General features: G+C 44.5%; 1 protein-coding gene and 1 long non-coding RNA gene across 4 annotated transcripts in view; one reads left to right on the top strand and one right to left on the bottom strand.

Moving 5' to 3' along the window:
• LOC116550760 overlaps positions 1-9630 on the bottom strand; it is an 11005-nt gene extending 1375 nt beyond the window's left edge. The window contains exons 1-2 of the long non-coding RNA XR_004268570.1: positions 9281-9630; positions 7553-7725 (exon numbers count right to left, since the gene is read on the bottom strand). This is a non-coding gene — a long non-coding RNA (uncharacterized LOC116550760). The remainder of the gene's footprint in view (positions 1-7552; positions 7726-9280) is intronic.
• Positions 9631-9743: 113 nt separating this feature from the next.
• Positions 9744-19427, top strand: part of U2AF1 (U2 small nuclear RNA auxiliary factor 1) — a 14291-nt gene continuing 4607 nt past the window's right edge. The window contains exons 1-4 of one of the 3 annotated variants that reach the window (XM_032276765.1): positions 9744-9896; positions 12931-13018; positions 15860-15926; positions 16772-16838. Coding sequence is in view for 2 of the 3 variants with exons in the window: in XM_032276764.1 (XP_032132655.1) it covers positions 9853-9896; positions 12931-13018; positions 15860-15926 (199 nt within the window). In the remaining variant the exon portion in view is untranslated. The remainder of the gene's footprint in view (positions 9897-12930; positions 13019-15859; positions 15927-16771; positions 16839-19427) is intronic. The other 2 variants (XM_032276764.1, XM_032276763.1) reach the window with 2 other exon arrangements.

A 19427-nucleotide genomic window follows, 5' to 3' on the forward strand; every position in this document is an offset into this window, starting at 1 on the left:
AAAAAAAAAAAAAAAAAAAAAAAAAAAAAAGTCATTAAAATAATTTCAGCCTATCAGTTCAGTCCAGTATAATTAATTATTGTAATGCTGGATGCTGGGTTAGCAATCTTCATGAATGCATCAGCTTTTCATTAGTGTTCTGGAAGTTTTTACCTAGTCCACTGGTATGATCTCTAAGGTTATTAGAAACCTGTATTCAAGAGTACTTGTCAGTATTCTTTCCATGAATTTCCTTGAAGGAAAGACAAATTTTGGACTGTAGCTGATTGTAAACCACTATTTGTCTTTTCTCTTTCTCTTCTTATTTTTTTCTTGAGATGGAGTCTCCCTCTGTTGCCCAGGCTGGAATGCAATGGCACAATTTCAGCTCACTGCAATCTCTGCCTTCCGGGTTCAAGCGATTCTCCTGCCTCAGCCTCCCCAGTAGCTGGGACTACAGGCATGCGCCCCCATAACCAGCTAGTTTCTGTAATTTTTTGGTAGAGATAGGGTTTCGCCATGTTGGCCAGACTGGCCTCAAACTCCTTACCTCAGGTGATCCACCCACCTGGGCCTCCCAAAGTGCTGGGATTACAGATCACTGCACCTGGTCCTTATACCTACTTTTTTCATTTTAGCCTTCCTTAGGCCAAAAATTTTCTTTCTTTTCCCCCTTATCATTTGAACCGTACAAAGTTCTCTCTCACGCAAAAGAAAAAAAATTACTCACTTTTCAACTTTATTTATGAAAAGACATGTCACTTGGCTGGGCATGGTGGCTCATGCCTGTAATCCCAGTACTTTGGGAGATTGAGGTGGGCAGATCACCTGAAGTCAGGAGTTTGAGACCAGCCTGGCCAACGTGGTGAAACCCCTGTCTCTACCAAAAATACAAAAATTAGCCAGGCATGGTGGTGCGTACCTGTCCTCCCAGCTACTCAGGAAGCTGAGGCCAGAAAATCACTTGAACCCAAGAGGCAGAGGTTGCAGTGAGCTGAGCTCATGGAATTACAGGTACCCTCCACCATGTCCAGCTAATTTTCTGTGTTTTTAATAGATGTTAGATATAGTGAACTCCAAGTTTCTTTTCAAAGAATCAGTATGTCAGTACGTTCAGCTCTCTTATTCTTTAATTTTCCATTTTAAAGTTTAACTTCCTTATAGTTTCAGTAAACAACCTTTTCCACCAGTTCTAATCAGTAGCTCACATCTTTTCCCCTGATCCCCTCCTCCATCCTGACTCATCCCAGTCACCTGCTCCAGTCACCTGCCCTGGTCACCTGCTTAGACCTGAGTCACCCCTGGTCACCTGCTCTGACCTGTCCTGTAACCATCCTTCCCATCAAACTACCCACCCCACCACTCCAGCTCGTACTCCTGCTCTCTTTAAAATAGCCAAAGGGAATTCTTAGACTGTGCAGTCTAACCCTAGCCAATAGGGGAACAACACAGCAGTAGGGGCTACCTGCATCAGAGGTAAGAACCCCTTCCCCTCCCTTGTCCAAGTGTGCACTTGCCATTGCTCCATCTGTGAGACACACCCTTCTATAGAAGTAAACTGCCTTGCTGAGGAAGTTTACATTGGAGTGCTATTTATTTTGTGGCACTGAAAATTTACATATAACATAGAGACAAGGTTTCACCATGTTAGCCAGGCCAGTCTCAATCTCCTAACATCAAGTGACCCACCTGCCTCAGCTTCCCAAAGTGCCAGGATTACAGGCATGAGCCACCATACCCAGCCTTCAAGTTTATTTTTCTATTAACTATCTTTACATTACTGTATATGAGGCAAGTATCATAAAATCAAAAAACCTTAAAGTTAAATACATGTATATTTCTTGATAACTCAGAAGATAAACCAACAATATTAAACATTTTTATTTACCAAAAATTGACCCAAGTCATGTTAATGAAAAGGCATTTGAGTTAGTTTCTATTTTCTGGTAAAATATGTTAGGTGGTCCCTTCTTGAAGCCAATTAATTATAGCTTTTTCATATATTTTGGTAGTGAAATGTCATATACACATGACACATATAAACATATAGAGACAGAAGCAGATCTTATAGCTTCCATAAAGAATCTTCTCTCAAATTCCCCATTTCTACAAAAGATAAATTATAGTGGGACCAACTAATTTGCAAAGTAAGTTTTAGCATTATACTCAGCCTGATTACACTCTCAAATAGTTTTTATTTCCCCTTTTTACATGATCTCTAAGCAACTGTTAGCTAGGCAACACTAAATGTGGACTTCTTTTTTTTTTTTCTTTTTTGAGACAGAGTTTCATTCTTGTTGCCCAGACTGGAGTACAATGGCGTGATCTCGGCTCACTGCAACCTCCACCTCCTGGATTCAAGTGATTCTCCTGCCTCAGCCTCCCAAGTAGCTGGGATTACAGGCATGTGTCACCACACCCGGCTGATTTTGTATTTTTTAGTAGAGACAGGGTTTCTCCATGTTGGTCAGGTGGGTCTCAAACTCCTGACCTCAGGTGATCCACTTGCCTCAGCCTCCCAAAGTGCTGGGATTACAGGTGTGAGCCACCGTGCCCCACCACTAAATGTGCACTTCTAAAGGGATGACTCAGGTGAAACAAAGTAGAACAAATGCACGTCTCAAAAGCACAAAGCTAAACTCAAACCAAGGAAGAAGGGTGTAGGTAAAGCCTAGTCGAGGTGAGACTGCCAGGAAAAGTGTCTCCAAAGACTACCATTTGTGATGTCAACTTCAAGCCAATGTCTTCCCCATCTTCACTTTCTAGTGGTTTGGGTGCAGGGAGGGGACGCCCTTACAAATAGAGATTTCCTTTATGTAAATTTTTTTTACAAAGAGTTTCAATAGAGCCAGCTAAATGCTAGAAAGCCATATTTTGGAGATCAAAGAAGTTGCACAAGGGTCTGCATTCATCAGGTTCTCCAGAGGGCCAGAACTAATAGGATAGATGGACAGATGAAAGGGAGTTTATTAGGGAGAATTAGCTCACGCCATCACAGGGCCACGTCCCATGACAGGCTGTCTGCAAGCTGAGGAAGAAAGAAGCCAGGAGTGGCTCAGCCAGGTCCAAAAGCCTCAAAAGTAGGGAAATCAACAGTACAGCCTTCAATCTGTGGCTGAAAGCCTGAGAGTCCTAGGCAAACCACTGGTGTTGGTCCAAGAGTCCAAAGGCCAAAGAACCTGGAGTCTGATATCCAAGGGCAAGAGGAAGAGAGGAAGCATCCAGCACAGGATAAAGAGGAATGCAAAACCGCCTTTGCAAAAATTATAACTGAAGAAATTGTGACAGTGAAAGAGATCAGACCTAACCGACTCCACCTTGCTTCTAACCTTTAAGCTGTCTTTGTTCATTCCTGGGCACTTGCCCAACTAACCCTGGGAAGAAATTTAGTTTATAGTTTGACTCTGAAACAAAATTGATAACAGTCCTTTCCCATAAAGATCTCCTTCTTGCCTAGGAACGAGTCTGCCTTTGTAAGACTAATAAATTAGCTACAAGATTAGAAATTGTGATTTAAACGTCATTCAGCCTCTGGCCGTGAGTCTGAACAATGTCCAAGCCCACTGAATCCCCTAAAAACCACTTATGGTCAGGCTCAGTGGCTCATGCCTGTAATCCCAGCACTTTGGGAGGCCAAGGCAGGTGGATGACTTGAGGTCAGGAGTTCCAGACGAGCCTGGGCAACATGGCGAAACCCCGTCTCTACTAAAAACACAAAAATTAGCTAGGCGTGGTGGTGAGCACTTGTAATCCTAGCTACTCAGGAGGCTGCAGCAGGAGAACTGATTGAACCCAGGAGGTGGAGGTGGCAGTGAGCTTAGACCGTGCCATTGCACTACAGCCTGGGTGACAAGAGCAAAACTCTGTCAAAAGAAAGAGAGAAAGTGAGAAAGAGAGAGAGAGAAAGGAAGGGAGAAAGGGAGGGAGGAGGGAAGGAAGGAGGGAAGGAAGGAAGGAAGGAAGGAGAAAGAAAAAGAAAGAAAGAAAGAAAGAGAAAGAAAGAAAATCTTGCTAGCTGCACATGGATTCCAATCCTAATTTCTGTCCAGCCGTATTTTCCAGGACCTGAGCTTCTCAGCTGAGCACCTACACATAAAAATCCAAAAGCCCTGCATGCCCCACAGACAGAAGCTACAGGAAATCAAAAGCAGTTCATGGAAGGGAAAAGGATGAACAAAAAAATGTGTTCCCCAAAAGGTCAAGAGTCGCACAAACAACTTAAAATAAACATGGTCAGGTGCAATCGCTCACAACTATAATCCCAGCACTTTAGGAGATTGAGGCAGAAGGACTGAGGCCATGAGTTCAGGACCAGACTGGCCAACATAGCAAAATTCCATCTTTATAAAAATAAAAATTAAAAAATTATCCAGGCATGGTGATGCCCACCTGTAGTCCTAGCTACTTGGGAGGTTGAGGCAGGAGGATTGCTTGAGCCCAGAAGTTCAAGGTTACATTGAGCTATGATAGGACCAACGTACTCCAGCCTGAGTGACAGAGCAAGATGCTGTCTCTAAAAATAAAAATGAAAAACAAACAGGACTGGCCAGACGCGCTGGCTCATGTCTGTAATCCTAGCACTTTGGGAGGCCAAAGCAGGCAGATCACCTGAGGTCAGGAGTTCAAGACCAGCCTGGCCAAAAGATGGGTGAAAACCCATCTCTACTAAAAACAAAAAATTAGCCAGGCATGGTGGCAGGTGTCCGTAATCCCAGTTACAGGGAGGTTGAGGCAGGAGAATCGCTTGAACTCGGAAGGCGGAGGTTGCAGTGAGCTGAGATTGCGCCATTGCACTCAAGCCTGGGAGTGAAACTGTGTCTAAAAAAAAAAACTAGCTGGGCAAGGTAGGGGGTGCCTGTAATCCCAGCTACTTGGGAAGCTGAGTTAGAAGAATCATTTGAACCCAGGAGGCGGAGATTGCAGTGAGCCAAGATTGCACCAATGCACTCCAGCCTGGGTAGCAGAGCAAGACTCTGTCTCAAAACAAACAAACAAAAAGAAATTGTTTCAGATAACCTCTTGTTTTCTTATTGCAAATAAATTACTTCATCAGAACTTCTTTTAGAAGCTCCTAAGTATCATTGAAAAATAGCTCTCTCAGTTTTTAAATTTTAGATCCAGATTTTTCCTGTTGAGTGCCTAAACTAAGTTAGGTATTTTCAAGGTACCCCATCTTAGCTATTGTAGTCTGAGGTCTTCATGGGTTAAGTGAGACAATTTTCTCGATATTGACAGAAGGTGGCACCATGAGTATGCACATGAATACAGCTGCCGTTTCTGCCGATGGATCTCTCCTTTAGAAGCACAAGAGCCCATAATTTAAATTTTCCTTCTAAATGACCAAAAATACATAAGGGGAGGAATTTCAGTCACTAAAGAAGAAGGTTTAGAGTTGTCAATTGAACCAAGTTTCAGAATGTGGCCAGTTTTAAAGATGACACTTTCTCCTTGACCAAATTTCAAATGAGGAAAAGGCTGCAAACTCTAAAAAGTAAGATAAACAAAACCTCAGAGAGAAGTGAAAATCACAAATCTGCAGTCAACAGACTCTCTAGAGAATAAAAATGGAAACTCCCACCTTTCAGTGGAGCTTCAGTTCCAACCCTATCAAATTCTTAGTGTGTAAGTCTCAATCTTCAACCAAGCCAGGAGGATTCGGATCCCAAGATGGGCCTTACCAGAGACCCGGGCCAGCCCCAGTGAGGTCGAGTAAACAATAGTCGCTAGTGCTGGTACCAAGGCTTCAACTATTGATGAAGTGGTGGCACTCCCTGAAGGCCTGCTTCAGCTCCTATGTGGGTCGCCAAAATGTCAACCTCAAATAACAAAATTCAGGCCAGATGCAGTGGCTTACACCTGTAATCCAAGCACTTTGGAAGACCGAGGTGGGTGGATCACCTGAGGTCAGGAGTTCGAAGCCACCTGGCCGACATGGTGAAACCCCGTCTCTACCAAAAAAATACAAAGAATTAGCCAGGTGTGGTGGCACATGCCTGTCATACCAGCTACTCTGGAGGCTGAGGTAGCAGAATTGCTTGAACCTGGGAGGTGGAGGTTGCAGTGAGCAGAGATCGTGCCATTGCACTCCAGCCTGGGCAATAGGAATGAAACTTGGTCTCAAAAAAAAAGAAATAAAATTCAGAAAATATGATTAAGTATACAGTTTATTTGAGCCCAAGCTTGAGGATGGCTACCTGGGCACATACCCCCTAGGTTCCCCTGAATATGTGTTCCTATTAGCAGCAGTTACACTGGGTTTTGTATTGTTTTTTGGGGTTTTTTTTGAGACGGAGATTTGCTCTGTTGGCCAGGGTGGAGTGCAGTGGTGCTATCTCGGCTCACTGCAACCCCTGCCTCCAGGGTTCAAGCGATTCTCCTGCCTCAGCCTCCCAAGCAGCTGGAACTACAGGTGTGTGCCACCACACCCACCTAATTTTTTTTGTATTTTTAGGAGAAAAAGGGTTTCATCATGTGATATTGTGCTGGCCTAGAGCCAGAACCGGAGCAAAACTATTTTATAAAATGCAAAACTGTTTTTAGATAAGTTAAACTGGCTGCCCCATTCTCCTCACAATAACTACTGTCCTTGGCCTCTGTAAATAGAACTGCCAGTTTGTTCCTCAAAACTATGTAAAGCTGCTTACCTTTTCTTATCAGTAACTGCTAAAATCTGTGACTTCTATCACCACCCAGACGATGTGTAAACAAATGTATATCCTGACTTCTGTAAACCACTGAGGTAACAAACAGAATGACAAAAGTCCCCTAGACCTTGGAATGTCCGGAGACCCCCGCCCTTGTCTCCACCCAGGAGGTGAATCACAGAATCCCCTAGCCCTTGAAATGTCCGAAACCTTATCATCCCCATCCCCGCCCCTCACCCCCACTCCCAAGGTGGTTTTTCGGGTATAAAAAATCATGGCACCCTCCTTTTGGCACCACAGGTTGGAGAGACGTGAGTCCTCTGTGGTCACCGGCATAAATAAATGACCCTGCAATCTGGCATACTTTTGTCTTGTGGTAACTTTCTACGCTCCGGTCAAATACAACAATCATATTGGCCAGGCTGGTCTTGAACTCCTGACCTCGTGATCCACCCGCCTCAGCCTCCCAAAGTGCTGGGATTGCAGGTGTGAGCCACAGAGCCTGGCCTAATTGGATCTTTAAGGGAAAGGAAGAGGCAATCCCTAAGTTGTTAGCAAGAACTTGCATTAAAATAACAGAAGGTGCTGATTGGCTATGCATTGTTCTTTGAATCACTAATTCCATGGGAACCTGAAGGTAATGGGTGAGGCAGCCTGTCAGGAGCAAAAATGCCTTCAAACAATTGCCCCGGACAACTGCTTCTGTGGCAGAAGGGGCACTGAATGAAGTCCCACACTCCTGTTTCTCTGGGCCTCATCATTTTGCACACCTCACAGAGCTCAGACTGCTTTATTTTTTCTTTTCTCAGGAAAAACAGGTGGATGTTGCTGGTGGCCCTGGTCTGATCATCTACCCTGGTTCTAGTAACCAGATTAATTCCTTTTCATAGAGCCTGTATTTCAGTTCAGTTCCCAGGCATAGACCTTACCTCTGCTTTCTTTGACCACTTCTCCCCTACCCCAGGGACTTCACAGCTGAGAGCCTGTTGCCAGCTTCCAACTTTCCAGCAGTCTTTGTTCCCAGACCGTGTCCTGAGGCTGCACGCTCTGGACATGACCACCTGCTGGACTGGCATCTGTCTTGTCACTTCTCTGGCCTCATCTATGCAAAAGGAACATAAAACTCAGGACCCCACTTCACTCTGCCAAAAGGAAAAGAATGAGTTAGGCCGGGCATGGTGGCTCACGCCTGTAATCCCAGCACTTCGGGAGGTTGAGGCGAGCTGATCACAGGAAGTCAGGAGTTCGAGACCAGCCTGACCAATGTGGAGAAACCCCATCTCTACCAAAAATGCAAAATTAGCCGGGCGTGGTGGTACATGCCTGTAATTCCAGCTACTCAAGAGGCTGAGTCAGGAGGATCACTTGAACCCGAGAGGCGGAGGCTGCAGTGAGTGGAGATTGTGCCACTGCACTCCAGCCTGGACAACAAGAGCAAAACTCCGTCTCAAAAAAAGAAAAAAAAATGAGCTGAAAGCTGTCATATAAGCAAGCAACTGCCTTTCTTTTTGTTCCTAAGCAGATGGCTACAGATAAAAGGTTCAACATCCCCTTCTCTTATGTAAAGTACGCGTTTGCTGAGTGTGAGCCGTACACAATTGACTGTTCCCCACCCACTTTTCTCTTGCAATGTGTGGGGTTAGAGTTAGGGAATTATTGTCCCAATTTCCCCTCCAGCCCACTTTTCCCCTTTAAATAATGAAGCCCTCAAAGCCATCTTTGGAGAAAGGCACAGACCCCAGACTGTTTCTGTGATTCCGTGTTTCCCCTCAGGCATTGTCCTTAACCTTGGCAATATAAACTTCTAAATTCATTGAGCCCTGTCTCAGATACTTTTTGGTTTACACCTCCGAGTCCCTACTGTTCCTAGGACAAGTTTCCAGTTTGCAGATCTTTCCCAGGTGGGAAGATGCTCTGTTGCCAAGAGAGATGCAATTCTAACGCGCAACTCTGTCCAAACACTAGGGCTCAGCGTTCAGCTCTGGCCAGCCAAGAGGACCCCACGCTCCTCCCCCCAGCCTGGGGCTCATCTTGAGGGGGAGGTAAGTGAAGTAGGCCCTGTCGGACTTCTACTCAACCAGAGTAGACAGCTGGGTTGGAAATTAGGTAAATCGAAGGTGAGTTGATGAATGTGGGAAACCAGATGAAAATGGCTACTTAATGGGGTGGTTAAAACACAGGGGGGTGGAATAGAACACTTTCAACGGAATGGTTCCAGCCTTGTGCCCTAAGGGGACCGAAAGGGTATCCCAGAGGCAAGTCACCGGCCTTCCAGCTCCACCTGTGGGTGGCCTTGGTCCGGCCACTGAAAGAACGCAGGGTCCCGGGGAGGTCACAGCTGGCAAGCGTTCAGGGAGGGGGAAGCCGAGCGGGGTGCGAGGGAAAAAAAACAGCACAGAGCGGCCGAGCTATGTGAGGTGTGCGAGGTTAATCAGGCCCTGAGAGACAGGTCCATGAGGCTTCAGCGGTCCCCACCCGTGCCTGGCAATTGTTTAAAGGCACTATTGCTCCAGACCCGCTGCCTTCACCCATCATCTTCCTTTACTGGAATTACGACACAAAGAACAACGTATAGCCAACCAAGTGTCTGTTACTTTCATGTAAATTCTTGGTGAGCTATTTAAAAACTGCCCCTCTCTTTTACTTTATAAACCCACTTGTAGCTGTTGCGAATCCTATGTTCAGGGCAACCTGAAGCTGTACTCCCGGGCTGCAATCTTCACACTTGGCCCAAATAACCTCTCTACTTTTTATATAAAGTTTGCCTCAGCTTTTTTTCTTTAAGGTCGACGGTTCCCCCGCAACACGCGCAAGCGTGTGAGGAAGGGGACGCCGCACTTCTCAATATTCCCTGCGCTGGGGTCGAGCTGAGCGCCCCGCACCGAGCCCCAGGAGGCTCTGCGGAAAAGCCCCTCGGCCCCGGTTCGGTCTACACTGCCAGCCCCCGATCCACGGCGCGGAGCACCGAGCAGGACCAGCACCGGGCAAGAGGGCTACGGCTAGGCGGGGCGGGTTTCCAGGACCGAAAAGAGAGAGCCTTCCGCTCGCACTACGTGCTTCCTACGCCCATGCGTCCCGCCCACGCGCAGGCAGCGCCTCGCCTGATTGGGTATTGCTGCCACGTCGGGGCGGGGAAGAGCGTCGTCGCGCCAGGGTGACGTCTCCCGCGGGCGTCTGCAGGGTTGGCGGCGTCGGCAGGAGTGTCGGCGGCGGCGGCGGCGGGTGGGAAATGGCGGAGTATCTGGCCTCCATCTTCGGCACCGAGAAAGACAAGTGAGTGGGAGTCGCCCGTCGGGGGTTGGGCGCGATCGGGGCGCGGGGCAGCTGAGGCGGCGGAAGGGCCACCGGGGAGGCCCAAGCGGGCCGGCGCGGCGGCGGCGGCGGCGGGGGGAGGGACTCGGCGGCGGGAAGGTGCGGCGGCCCTTCCGGCCCCTTGCGCGCCCTCCGGGAGCCGCGCACCGCAGCCGCCTCGTGGGCCGCGCGGAGGAAGAATGGAGCGGGGCAAAGGAATGGGGCTTCTTTTTGGGGTGCCTTCTCCCGCTCTGGGGCCTGGGCGGGCTGATCGTCCGATTCCGGGCCTTCAGCCTCTGGCCCCCGGAAGCCGCCTCGAGCAGCGCCGAAAGTTGCCTGGCGCATCCGGGCCTTTTCGATGTGGACACGTTTGCTCCAACTTTGAGCTGTGAAAGTCCTGTGGAGCAAGCTCTGGTACCAGCCTCGCCAGGATTCAGCCGCTTACCTAACTTAGGGTCCTAAGCGTTGGTGTTTTATCCACTTAGCAAGCCTCTTGCCTGTTTAAGCGACCACTGGGCCGGCAATAAGGACATATGACGAGGAAAAGTATGGTGGAGACTACTGGATTAACTGTCTAACCACAAAAGACGTGATCTGCTCTTAAAATACAGGTGCTCCTCGATTTACGATGGGATTGCGTTCCGATAAACCCATCATGAATCGAAAATGCCTTTAATACCCCCGATAAACCTGTCGTATAAGTTGAAAGCTTTTAAGTCCGTGACTGTTCTTGACGCAGTTCTGGTATAAAGAAAAAGATGTTTTGGTGCGTTTTTTCCTTAAGGTTGCTTGTTTTCCCTAATCAACTGTTAAGTTAAAAGCAAAACATAATTTCAGCTTTGTTTAATTGCCACCTTGACGCCAATCAATTTCCAGTGAGTTGGCTGTAGTTTAGACTAAAGCGAATGTTTTCAGACGTTTGAAGGATAATTCTTTCTTTGAAAACCTAAAGACTCAGCATCTGGCTTAATCTACTCGTTCAGTAAGTAGATTATCTTGGCATTCCTCAGTGCCATACAAAGCTAACATGACTTTATGTTTTCAATGATAAACCCATAAATTTGTCATAGATGTTTTTAATGCCACTTTTTTCAAACGCTATTTAAAATTTTTCTCTCTTCCAGGATGGAGTTTATCTTTTAAAATGTTCTCTTCACACATGGTAGAATCTCCTGTGTTGTTTGGATGAGGGGGCTATATTTCTTTCTAGCAAAATTTTAAGTCAAAATCACCAGTAATAGTCACACTCCAGAAACGTTTGGTGGGGGTCAACTATAGGCCAATTTCTGGAGCCTTAAACATGGGTGAAATTTGGATGTTATCCTTAAAGAACTCATGGTATGATCTTGGCGGATGGGGATAGACAGCTCTACTGGAACAAGAGGCTTCTCTGAGTTTAGGGTGAAGAACTGAACACGTGTAGGATCAGGGGGCATCATTAATTTCACCTTTTCATAATTGTCTGTGCCGTAACTTTTGTGTCTTGTAAAAGGCTATATTCCTATGTTTCTGCTGTAATCATTTCAACCTATTTGGGCTATACTCTAAAAGTTATGGTTTTAATTCAGAAAAGTTGACTATTTAATCTGGGTTTACTTGTGTTTTCTTTTCAGGGAGAATGGGATTTTAGCTTCCGGGAAACAGGATCAGCTCCTAAAAAATAAAGCTGATGGTTTCTCTTAACTTTGTTTTAATTATTACTTAAGCTAAGAATAAAATATAGATCTCTACCAGTTAAAAAATATTCGGCTTATTGTACATTTGAAGTCATAGATGTTTTCTAGATTCAGGCATATCCTGATAGCTTGTCTGTGGTTTAATTATATGGAATAATTGAATATTAATTGTTTAACCACAGGGCTTGCCCATTCTGAGGTAGTTTTTCAATAATCTTTATTTTCAGATGACTTTCTAAAGATATACTATTGTCTCAAGTTAGATAATCTAAAGTAAGGCCTGTAAGTTTGCCAATATGTATAGTCACTTTTCTCTCCTGGCAAATTCACTTTCCCATCTTTATTGCTACCTGATAGTAAATCGATGGCTAGTCAGTCTTCATGGTCCATCAGATTTCACTGAGGTTGAGGCCCTTCAATCGTAACTCTGGATTGACTTTAGAACATAATGACACTGGTTAAAAAATATGAGTTTGAAAGGAGTCCATCTAGTAAGATGTCTAATTCCTTAGAGATCTGCTTCCCTACCTGGCATTGCTGGCACACAGGCGTGACTGCTGGTTCCACTGGAGATGGATCTGGATCATCAGTGTATTTGAACAGTATTAAGGGAGGGCTTTGCAAGAGACAGAGGTGACGTTAGGTGTTTCCTAAGCTGGGTTTGGTCAGTCCCCTAACAGCTTGTTTTCATTGTATTGAGACCAGGAGAATTGATTTACTTCACACCTATTTTTTTGGAACTCCCTGTTGGTCTGGTATCAGGGTTTAAAGAGACTCTGAACTTAGTTTTCCATTTTCCTTAAATCATGACAGCACTTCGTGAGCACTGTATATGAAACACACATACGTTCTAGCAGACTCAGTACAGCGCCACATGGAGCTAGGGTGACTTGCCCAAGCCCAGGCCGCTGGTAGCAGTGTTGGGGTCTTAACCCTCACTACACTGGTGTTTTCAAGAGAGAGCTTCATTGTGGAGAACTGGAGAGCAGATACAGCTTTGGTTACATTTAGCTTTAGACTAATTTAATACTCCATTTAGGGAAAAAAAAAATGGGAAAAACTGTACAGTTAAGAAAATGGAGGGGATTTTAATGAGGAGGAGTCAAGTTGGAATTAGAATAGTCTTTGTTGAATGAGCAGTATGTTTGAAGAAGGGGAAGTTGAAGTTCAGTTGTCCTAAAATACAGCAAGGAAGAGGAGGTGCTTAATACCACAGAAAAACTGTGTCATGTTTCTGTGAGGTTAAAAAGTACTTTGATAGTGTGTATCATGCTGATGACATATTTCCGTGTGTTTGGTATCTTCCCAGCAAAATAATCAGCTCTTATTTTCCCTTACAGAGTCAACTGTTCATTTTATTTCAAAATTGGAGCATGTCGTCATGGAGACAGGTGCTCTCGGTTGCACAATAAACCGACGTTTAGCCAGGTTTGTTTGCTTTTTTTTTTTCATGTAAATTGTAAAAATTTCATCTTCTTTTCAAAGACGGTTAATTTCTACATATTAAGCAAGTCATTTTTTTCTCTAGTTGTGTTTTCCCTTTGTATTCATAAGTGTGTTCTTTTGTTAGAATGAGGCAGGTCCTCTCCCAGTGGAAGGTCTGAGAGCACCACTCCTTGTTTTTATCATTAGAGAAACTTTAAAAACAAGTTTTTGATATTTGTGTGTTGGCTGCGCCTGACATTTGCTGCCCTGCCATCCTCCCTACTCCTCTGATAGACATGGGTCCAGAGGGGGTGGCCGTGCCAGCCTTGGCCTAGCCTCTTCCAGGCACCAGTGGACACGAGTGGGCTCTCTGCTTTGCTGTCTCCAGACAGTAGAGGTGATGGAGCCACTGTACGAGCTAGCATGATTGTCAGCAGGCCCCTGGTGCTGCTGGAGCTTCTCTGACTGTGTCCTCACTTCCACATCCCTAGTTGAGGAAATAGCAAGTTGCATCATGTCATGGAAACATGAAAAATGGAGCTTAAAGGTAGAAAATGGGCCGTAAATTGCTCAGAGCGGATCTGTTCAGTGAATTGAGGAGTGCCCGTTATCTTGGGCTTAGAGCCGCTCTGGGTTCAGTTCAATCAAAAATTGTGATTTTTTGATAGTTTCATTGTTGGTCAGTTGAAAAGACAAAGATTTGTACACTATAAAGGATCACTTAAGGGTGAAAGGGAGAAAGCACCTCTATCAGGAGCAGGAAACTTGTGCCCAAGTTGATGAGAACATTTGAAATTTGAAAATCTATGCTCAAGTCTTTCTAGATGGAGGGTTGGGGAGCTCCTTCCAATGCCACTCCCCCCCAACTTGACGTCTAAATGTGTGGCCTCTGAACCGTTGAGTAGGTGTTGTGCGTGGCCCCTGGGAGCTGCCAGACTCTGCCTTTGAGCTCACATCTTTCTATGTATGTTTTCCTGTGTGCATTTAAGAAAATCTGCCACTTGGTATAAGTGAGCTGGGAGGGGAAACACGGGTTTTTTCCTGGTGATGCCCATGGCCAACCCCACAGCACACAGTGTTTTTAGAAGAGGATGATGGCTTTTCCTCCATTGTCCCAATTACCAAGTGGTTAGTAAAACAGCAGTCTGTTTTTTCATAGCTCTCAACATGTCTCTTTTTGTGAATTTCAAAATCTTGGAGAACTAGTTTTAAATTTACAATTGTTAAAAAAAAAACAATTGTAATTGTTTTTTCTTGCTTGTTTTATGAACTGAATCTCCCCTAATGAAGCCAGTGGTCCTGGATTGTGCTATAACCAAGCCCCTTAAGTGACCTCCCAGTTCTGTAATTGGCAGGGGGGGTGTCCCAAGTGGCTAAGAGAAATAAACTGTTCCCAATTCTAAAAGTTTTCTCTAATCTGGCCAGAGGGACTTGCTTTATCTTTGTCTGGATCGGGGATTACCTGAGAATGTGAACTTAGTTTAGGCACTCGGGATCAGTGTGGGGAGAGCCCATTGGAGCTTGATAGAGCCAGTAGAATGTGTCAGCTTAAGCACCCTAGTTTGATGTGTGAGTTTGTTCTGGTTGGTTTTAGGCAATTCTAGCCCACCCCTGTTTTAATGGGACTGCACTGCCTCTTTATGTTAAGCTTCCTTCATTATATAGCAACTGCCAGAATATCTGAGTGAGACCAACTGTGAATTTTACTGTTGAATAATTGGGCTCAGTTTAGTTTTTTATCAGAGTTGTCATGAGTAAAGTCAGCTTTGGGAAACCTCCCAGGCCTGAGTTCAGTTGACTCCGGGCAGTGCTTGGTGTAAGCTTAGGGAAGAGACGGGCCCTGATGCAGGTGCCAGCTTGAGTCTGAATGGTTCAGTAGTTTGTCAGACCTCCCTCTTAGGTGGGCTTCCCGGCTGCAGACTTTTGACTGAGGGGCGCTCTTCATACAACCACTCCCCTTTCAATGGAGCTAGAAATGGAATTGGCTGGTTTTGTGAAACCATCACTGACAGAACTGCTTCCCATGCATACTGTTGAGATGAAACGTTTATTTTTCCAAATCATAAGAGTGATTGATTAGCTTGTAAATCTCTAGCATAATTTAGGGTGGGTGTCTTTATAAGCTGCTTACAGTGATATGGACATTAAGATTCATGTACTATATTAGCCTACTAACTTAAACATGGTTTGTTTTTTCAGACAACTTGATTTTAAGAAGAACGGTACAGTGTAAGGTTTCAAGTCTGCCTGATCCAGTTTAAAGCACAAGGGCTAAAAGGATTTTTTTTCCTTAAAAGAAGGATCGGAAAAGAGCAAATGTCTTAAGCTATTGTATTATGTAAACAGAGATCCCACCAAGAAAGTCAATCAGAGCCGGGTGTCCATGACACTGGACAAACCTGTTTGGTGTGCCTGTTTTGCTAGGAGACCAGAGAACTTGATGTACTGCAGACAGCTGAGTTACGCGTTTGGTTCTGAAAAAATATCTTATGTGAGGAATATGATTATAATGTGAATTTTTCCACATCTTGGTGTCTGCTAGCTTGAAGTACAAGAAAATGTTAGTGTTCTATTATTGATCTTGCATTAAAACACTTCAACATTGGAAACAGGGGACCACTCAAAACAGTACAGTTTCTTGGTTGCTGGCTGACTTGACCAAGTCACTGCTCAAGCTCTGTTTTCATAATATGAGGGCTTTGGTGTACTCTTCAGAAGATAAGTGTCTGACTTGCGGGAGAAAGCAAGCGTGTAGCCATTTGCAAACAAATTGTCTCTTTGCAATTGTCTAATATATGCACAGCAGCCAGTAGAATTCCCCTTTTTATTTTTTTTTCCCCGCAGACCATCTTGATTCAAAACATCTATCGTAATCCCCAAAACAGTGCACAGACGGCTGACGGCTCACACTGTAAGTCCCACAGTTGGAGAAATTTTTTTAAAACAATGGTGTTAAAGAGCCCACTCTTAATTGAGACAATAATGTTGGCTTCTGAGCTGCTGACATAGAGCTGTTGCAAACAGGACAAGGTGCTGGAACTCCTTGGCGCACACAGCAAGAACTTGATACGCGGCCACGTTCAGGAGGCTTTTCCCTTCTAGGGAAGGTCACTGGCCCGGCCACCTCCATTGATTGACATTTGTCATGAGAGCAGGTCCGTCCACGTGAAACGGATTTTAACCTTTTGAGCCGTTCATTGGTCTTTACAGTGACTGAACCCCTGGCCGTTATTAAGTTCTTTCTGGAAAATTAAAACTCATAGGAATATTAAGGAATCAATAAGGTAAGTCGCCCAATAAGTGTGGGTTTTATTTCACCATTATCATTTTTCCCCCAGGAAGTGGAGATTTCATGATATGTAACAATTGTATTTCTCTAATAACGGTAACTTTTTCCTTCAGTTTACACGGGCATCATTCTTTCTGAGTTTATTAAAAATTTTCTGTCATATCTAAGAACGTTTTAGTGCTAGCCTGCAAACAATTGTGCTTTTACCTGAATTGGAATTTTGAAAAGGAGAGTTTGCACGTTGTGTAAGCAGAAGTACAAGATTGGCATATCATGAGACCTCCTTTACACTGCAGTGTTAGGGTATTTCAAGGCAGCCATCAACTAAGAAAACGTCTCTGCTTCTGAAGAAATAACTTGCTCTTTTTTCAGCACTGAATCTCAACTGAAGCACTTGCCAGAGGCAGCCGGTTAAGTGTTTACCTTTAATTTTCCATAATATAAAGTTGTTGCGTTTTGTATTTCAGACCATTGCCCTCTTGAACATTTACCGTAACCCTCAAAACTCTTCCCAGTCTGCTGACGGTTTGCGCTGTAAGTTCATACAAGTTCCTTCCCCGGTTCCCTGGGCTTGCGTGTCAGAGCTCAGTGTCCACTCCATCTGGTCTGCCGTGCTAGTGTCAAGGACCGCATTTCACTAGAGGTGGCAAGGAGCTTTCGTCCCACTGACCCCGCGGAAAGCACCTGTGCTGGAGATTTGAGCTCCCGCCCGTGTATTGGACAGGGAAAGGGCGCCCTTTACAACAGTCAGGAGCTGCTGCCGCTCCCTCTTCCCTTCCTTTAGCCGTCATCCCAGAGGGAACATACAGGAATTAAACATCGAGTCCTGTTCTTCCCTCTCAAGAGCAACAGTATTTGAACATTTCTCTCACCTTCTGGAATTTTCAGAAGTTATTTCAAATTTTATTTATTAGCCTTTTTTCCTTGAACTCCATTTTGGAGTACAGCCTTTACTTGTGAGAGCAGTTCTGAGAAAGTTCTCCAAGTGAGGGTCTAGCTTGCATTGCCCCTGAGTTCCTCACCCAGCAGCCCCGTGCCAACCCGTCTAACCTGCGCGGGGGTGCTCCACTCAGATAGGCCCTTGGCAGAAAAGATTGTCCCCTCTGTCCACACACTGCATGGATCCAGTCTCCAGCTCTGGGAGATGGAATTGGTTTGCCCCATTTAGAAATAGCTCTAAACTAGGCATTGCGTAGATGCTACCAATTTCTTCCTGTATTGGGAAATATTAGATTTAGATTGTGGATATTTACTTAAAGATAATTCTTAGAGAACAAGATATAGATGCGTATGATTGGAAAGTTCAGAAGACTAAAATGAATTTTTACAGCCATCCAGCTCTAGAATAAATGTAGTCATTTAGGAATAAATTTTAATGAACACCTGGGCTCTTGGTTAAATCAAAAAGTCCAAACCAAAGATAGACACTTCCCATTCACATTCGGTTTTAAAGCAGTAAAAATCGAGGTGCCCTTGGATACCCACAAGCCTAAATTGTGTACACACTTGAACCAGAGCCCCTCAGTTAACAGGGTAACCTGCATAGGGTACGTGATCCAGGGGACATTCCCCTCTGGAGCTGGCCCCACGCTGGGAGGCCTCAGGGTTGTGCTTCCTCGCACACAGTGGTGCGCATTTCCATGTGTGGATGGGGACGTTCTTGTCAGCTTCTCCTGCCAAGATGCTAAATGCTTTCAGTGCTAATACTGACCTGATAGTAGAGATTTCTTTCCCTGAATAGGATGGTAGCAGGATTTACTTGGTAACCCATAATTTAAAATACCTGTTTTTTTGTTTGTTTGCTTTCTTTTGTTTTTTAAAGAAATAAGATGAATAGGAGGAGGGAAATGCTTATATATGCACTTATTAAAGAATTTTTGTTAATAACCCTGCCCTGGGATAAAAGCGAATGGAAGTAGGTGACTGAGTAACAGTGATTAATTCTTTGCCCTGCTCGTTTATTTGGGGACTGTGTATGCTTTATCGACAATAGAATGTTGTATTAGTTTTCTTTGTGTCTTTATTTGCAGTTCACAGTACTTTTGTTTTGTATATGCTACAAACCAAAAGCTTAGCAATTACGATATATTCCAGTTCTGGGGTCCAGATTCTACAAATTAGATCAAATTCTAATTCATCATTTTAGGAAGAAATCAGTTGCCTAAAATTATTGGCTCTTTTTAACATAGCCTTTAGTATGTAGAAAAATAAGCTTCAAATGTGTGGGTTAAAGTTAAATATCAATCCCAGTTTAAGAATGATATTTCTGCTAAGAAAATTGCTTTGTTTTCCAAGTTGTAGTATTTAATGTAGGTTGAGTCATGAATAAGTTTTAAATCAATATTGTAATGCACTTGTCTCTGCCTTTCAAGTCATTTGATTGACTGAAACATTTTAAGCAGAATAAATGTAGCTAATAGTTTAAAATAATCACCACAAAGCCTTTTCTCAAAGCTGCTTAAAGTTGGAGCATGTAAATATTTTTCTCCCCTTCACACTCTTCTGATGTGGGGAAGGAAATGAGTCTTAAATATTACAATCTGCATTGGTTACAGGCTTCTTTGGCCTGCTTTTCTGTTGTTTATAACTTGATTTCTACTCGGAGAGGAAGGCACATTCCCAGTAGCTTTTAAATTGAGATATCCTGTGATACGATTGGCAGGCTGGCAGAGTAGACACACTTAGTACAATTTGGGTTTGAAAGCAAAGTAGAATCCTGGAAGTTCAAAAACAGCTAAAACAGCCCAGATAGGTTAGAAAGTGAACTTAAATAATTCTCAGAATTCAAAGACAATAAGTTATTTTTTATTGTTAAAGATGAAAAGGGGGCTGGGCGTGGTAGCTCACACCTGTAATCCCAACACTTTGAGAGGCAAAGTTGGGGAGATCACAAGGTCAAGAGATCAAGACCATCCTGGCCAACATGGTGAAACCCCTCCTCTACTAAAAATACAAAAATTAGCTGGGCATGGTGGCACGCGCCTGTGGTCCCAGCTATTTGGGAGGCTGAGGCAGGAGAATCCGCCTGGACCTGGGAGGTGGAGGCTGCAGTGAGCCCAGATCGCACCACTTCACTCCAGCCTGGTGACAGAGCAAGACTCCATCTCAAAAAAATAAATAAAT

The sequence above is a fragment of the Sapajus apella genome, unplaced genomic scaffold, assembly GCF_009761245.1.
Source record: "Sapajus apella isolate SASKATOON/1434 unplaced genomic scaffold, GSC_monkey_1.0 scaffold8, whole genome shotgun sequence".
NCBI classification, from domain to species: Eukaryota; Metazoa; Chordata; class Mammalia; order Primates; family Cebidae; genus Sapajus; species Sapajus apella.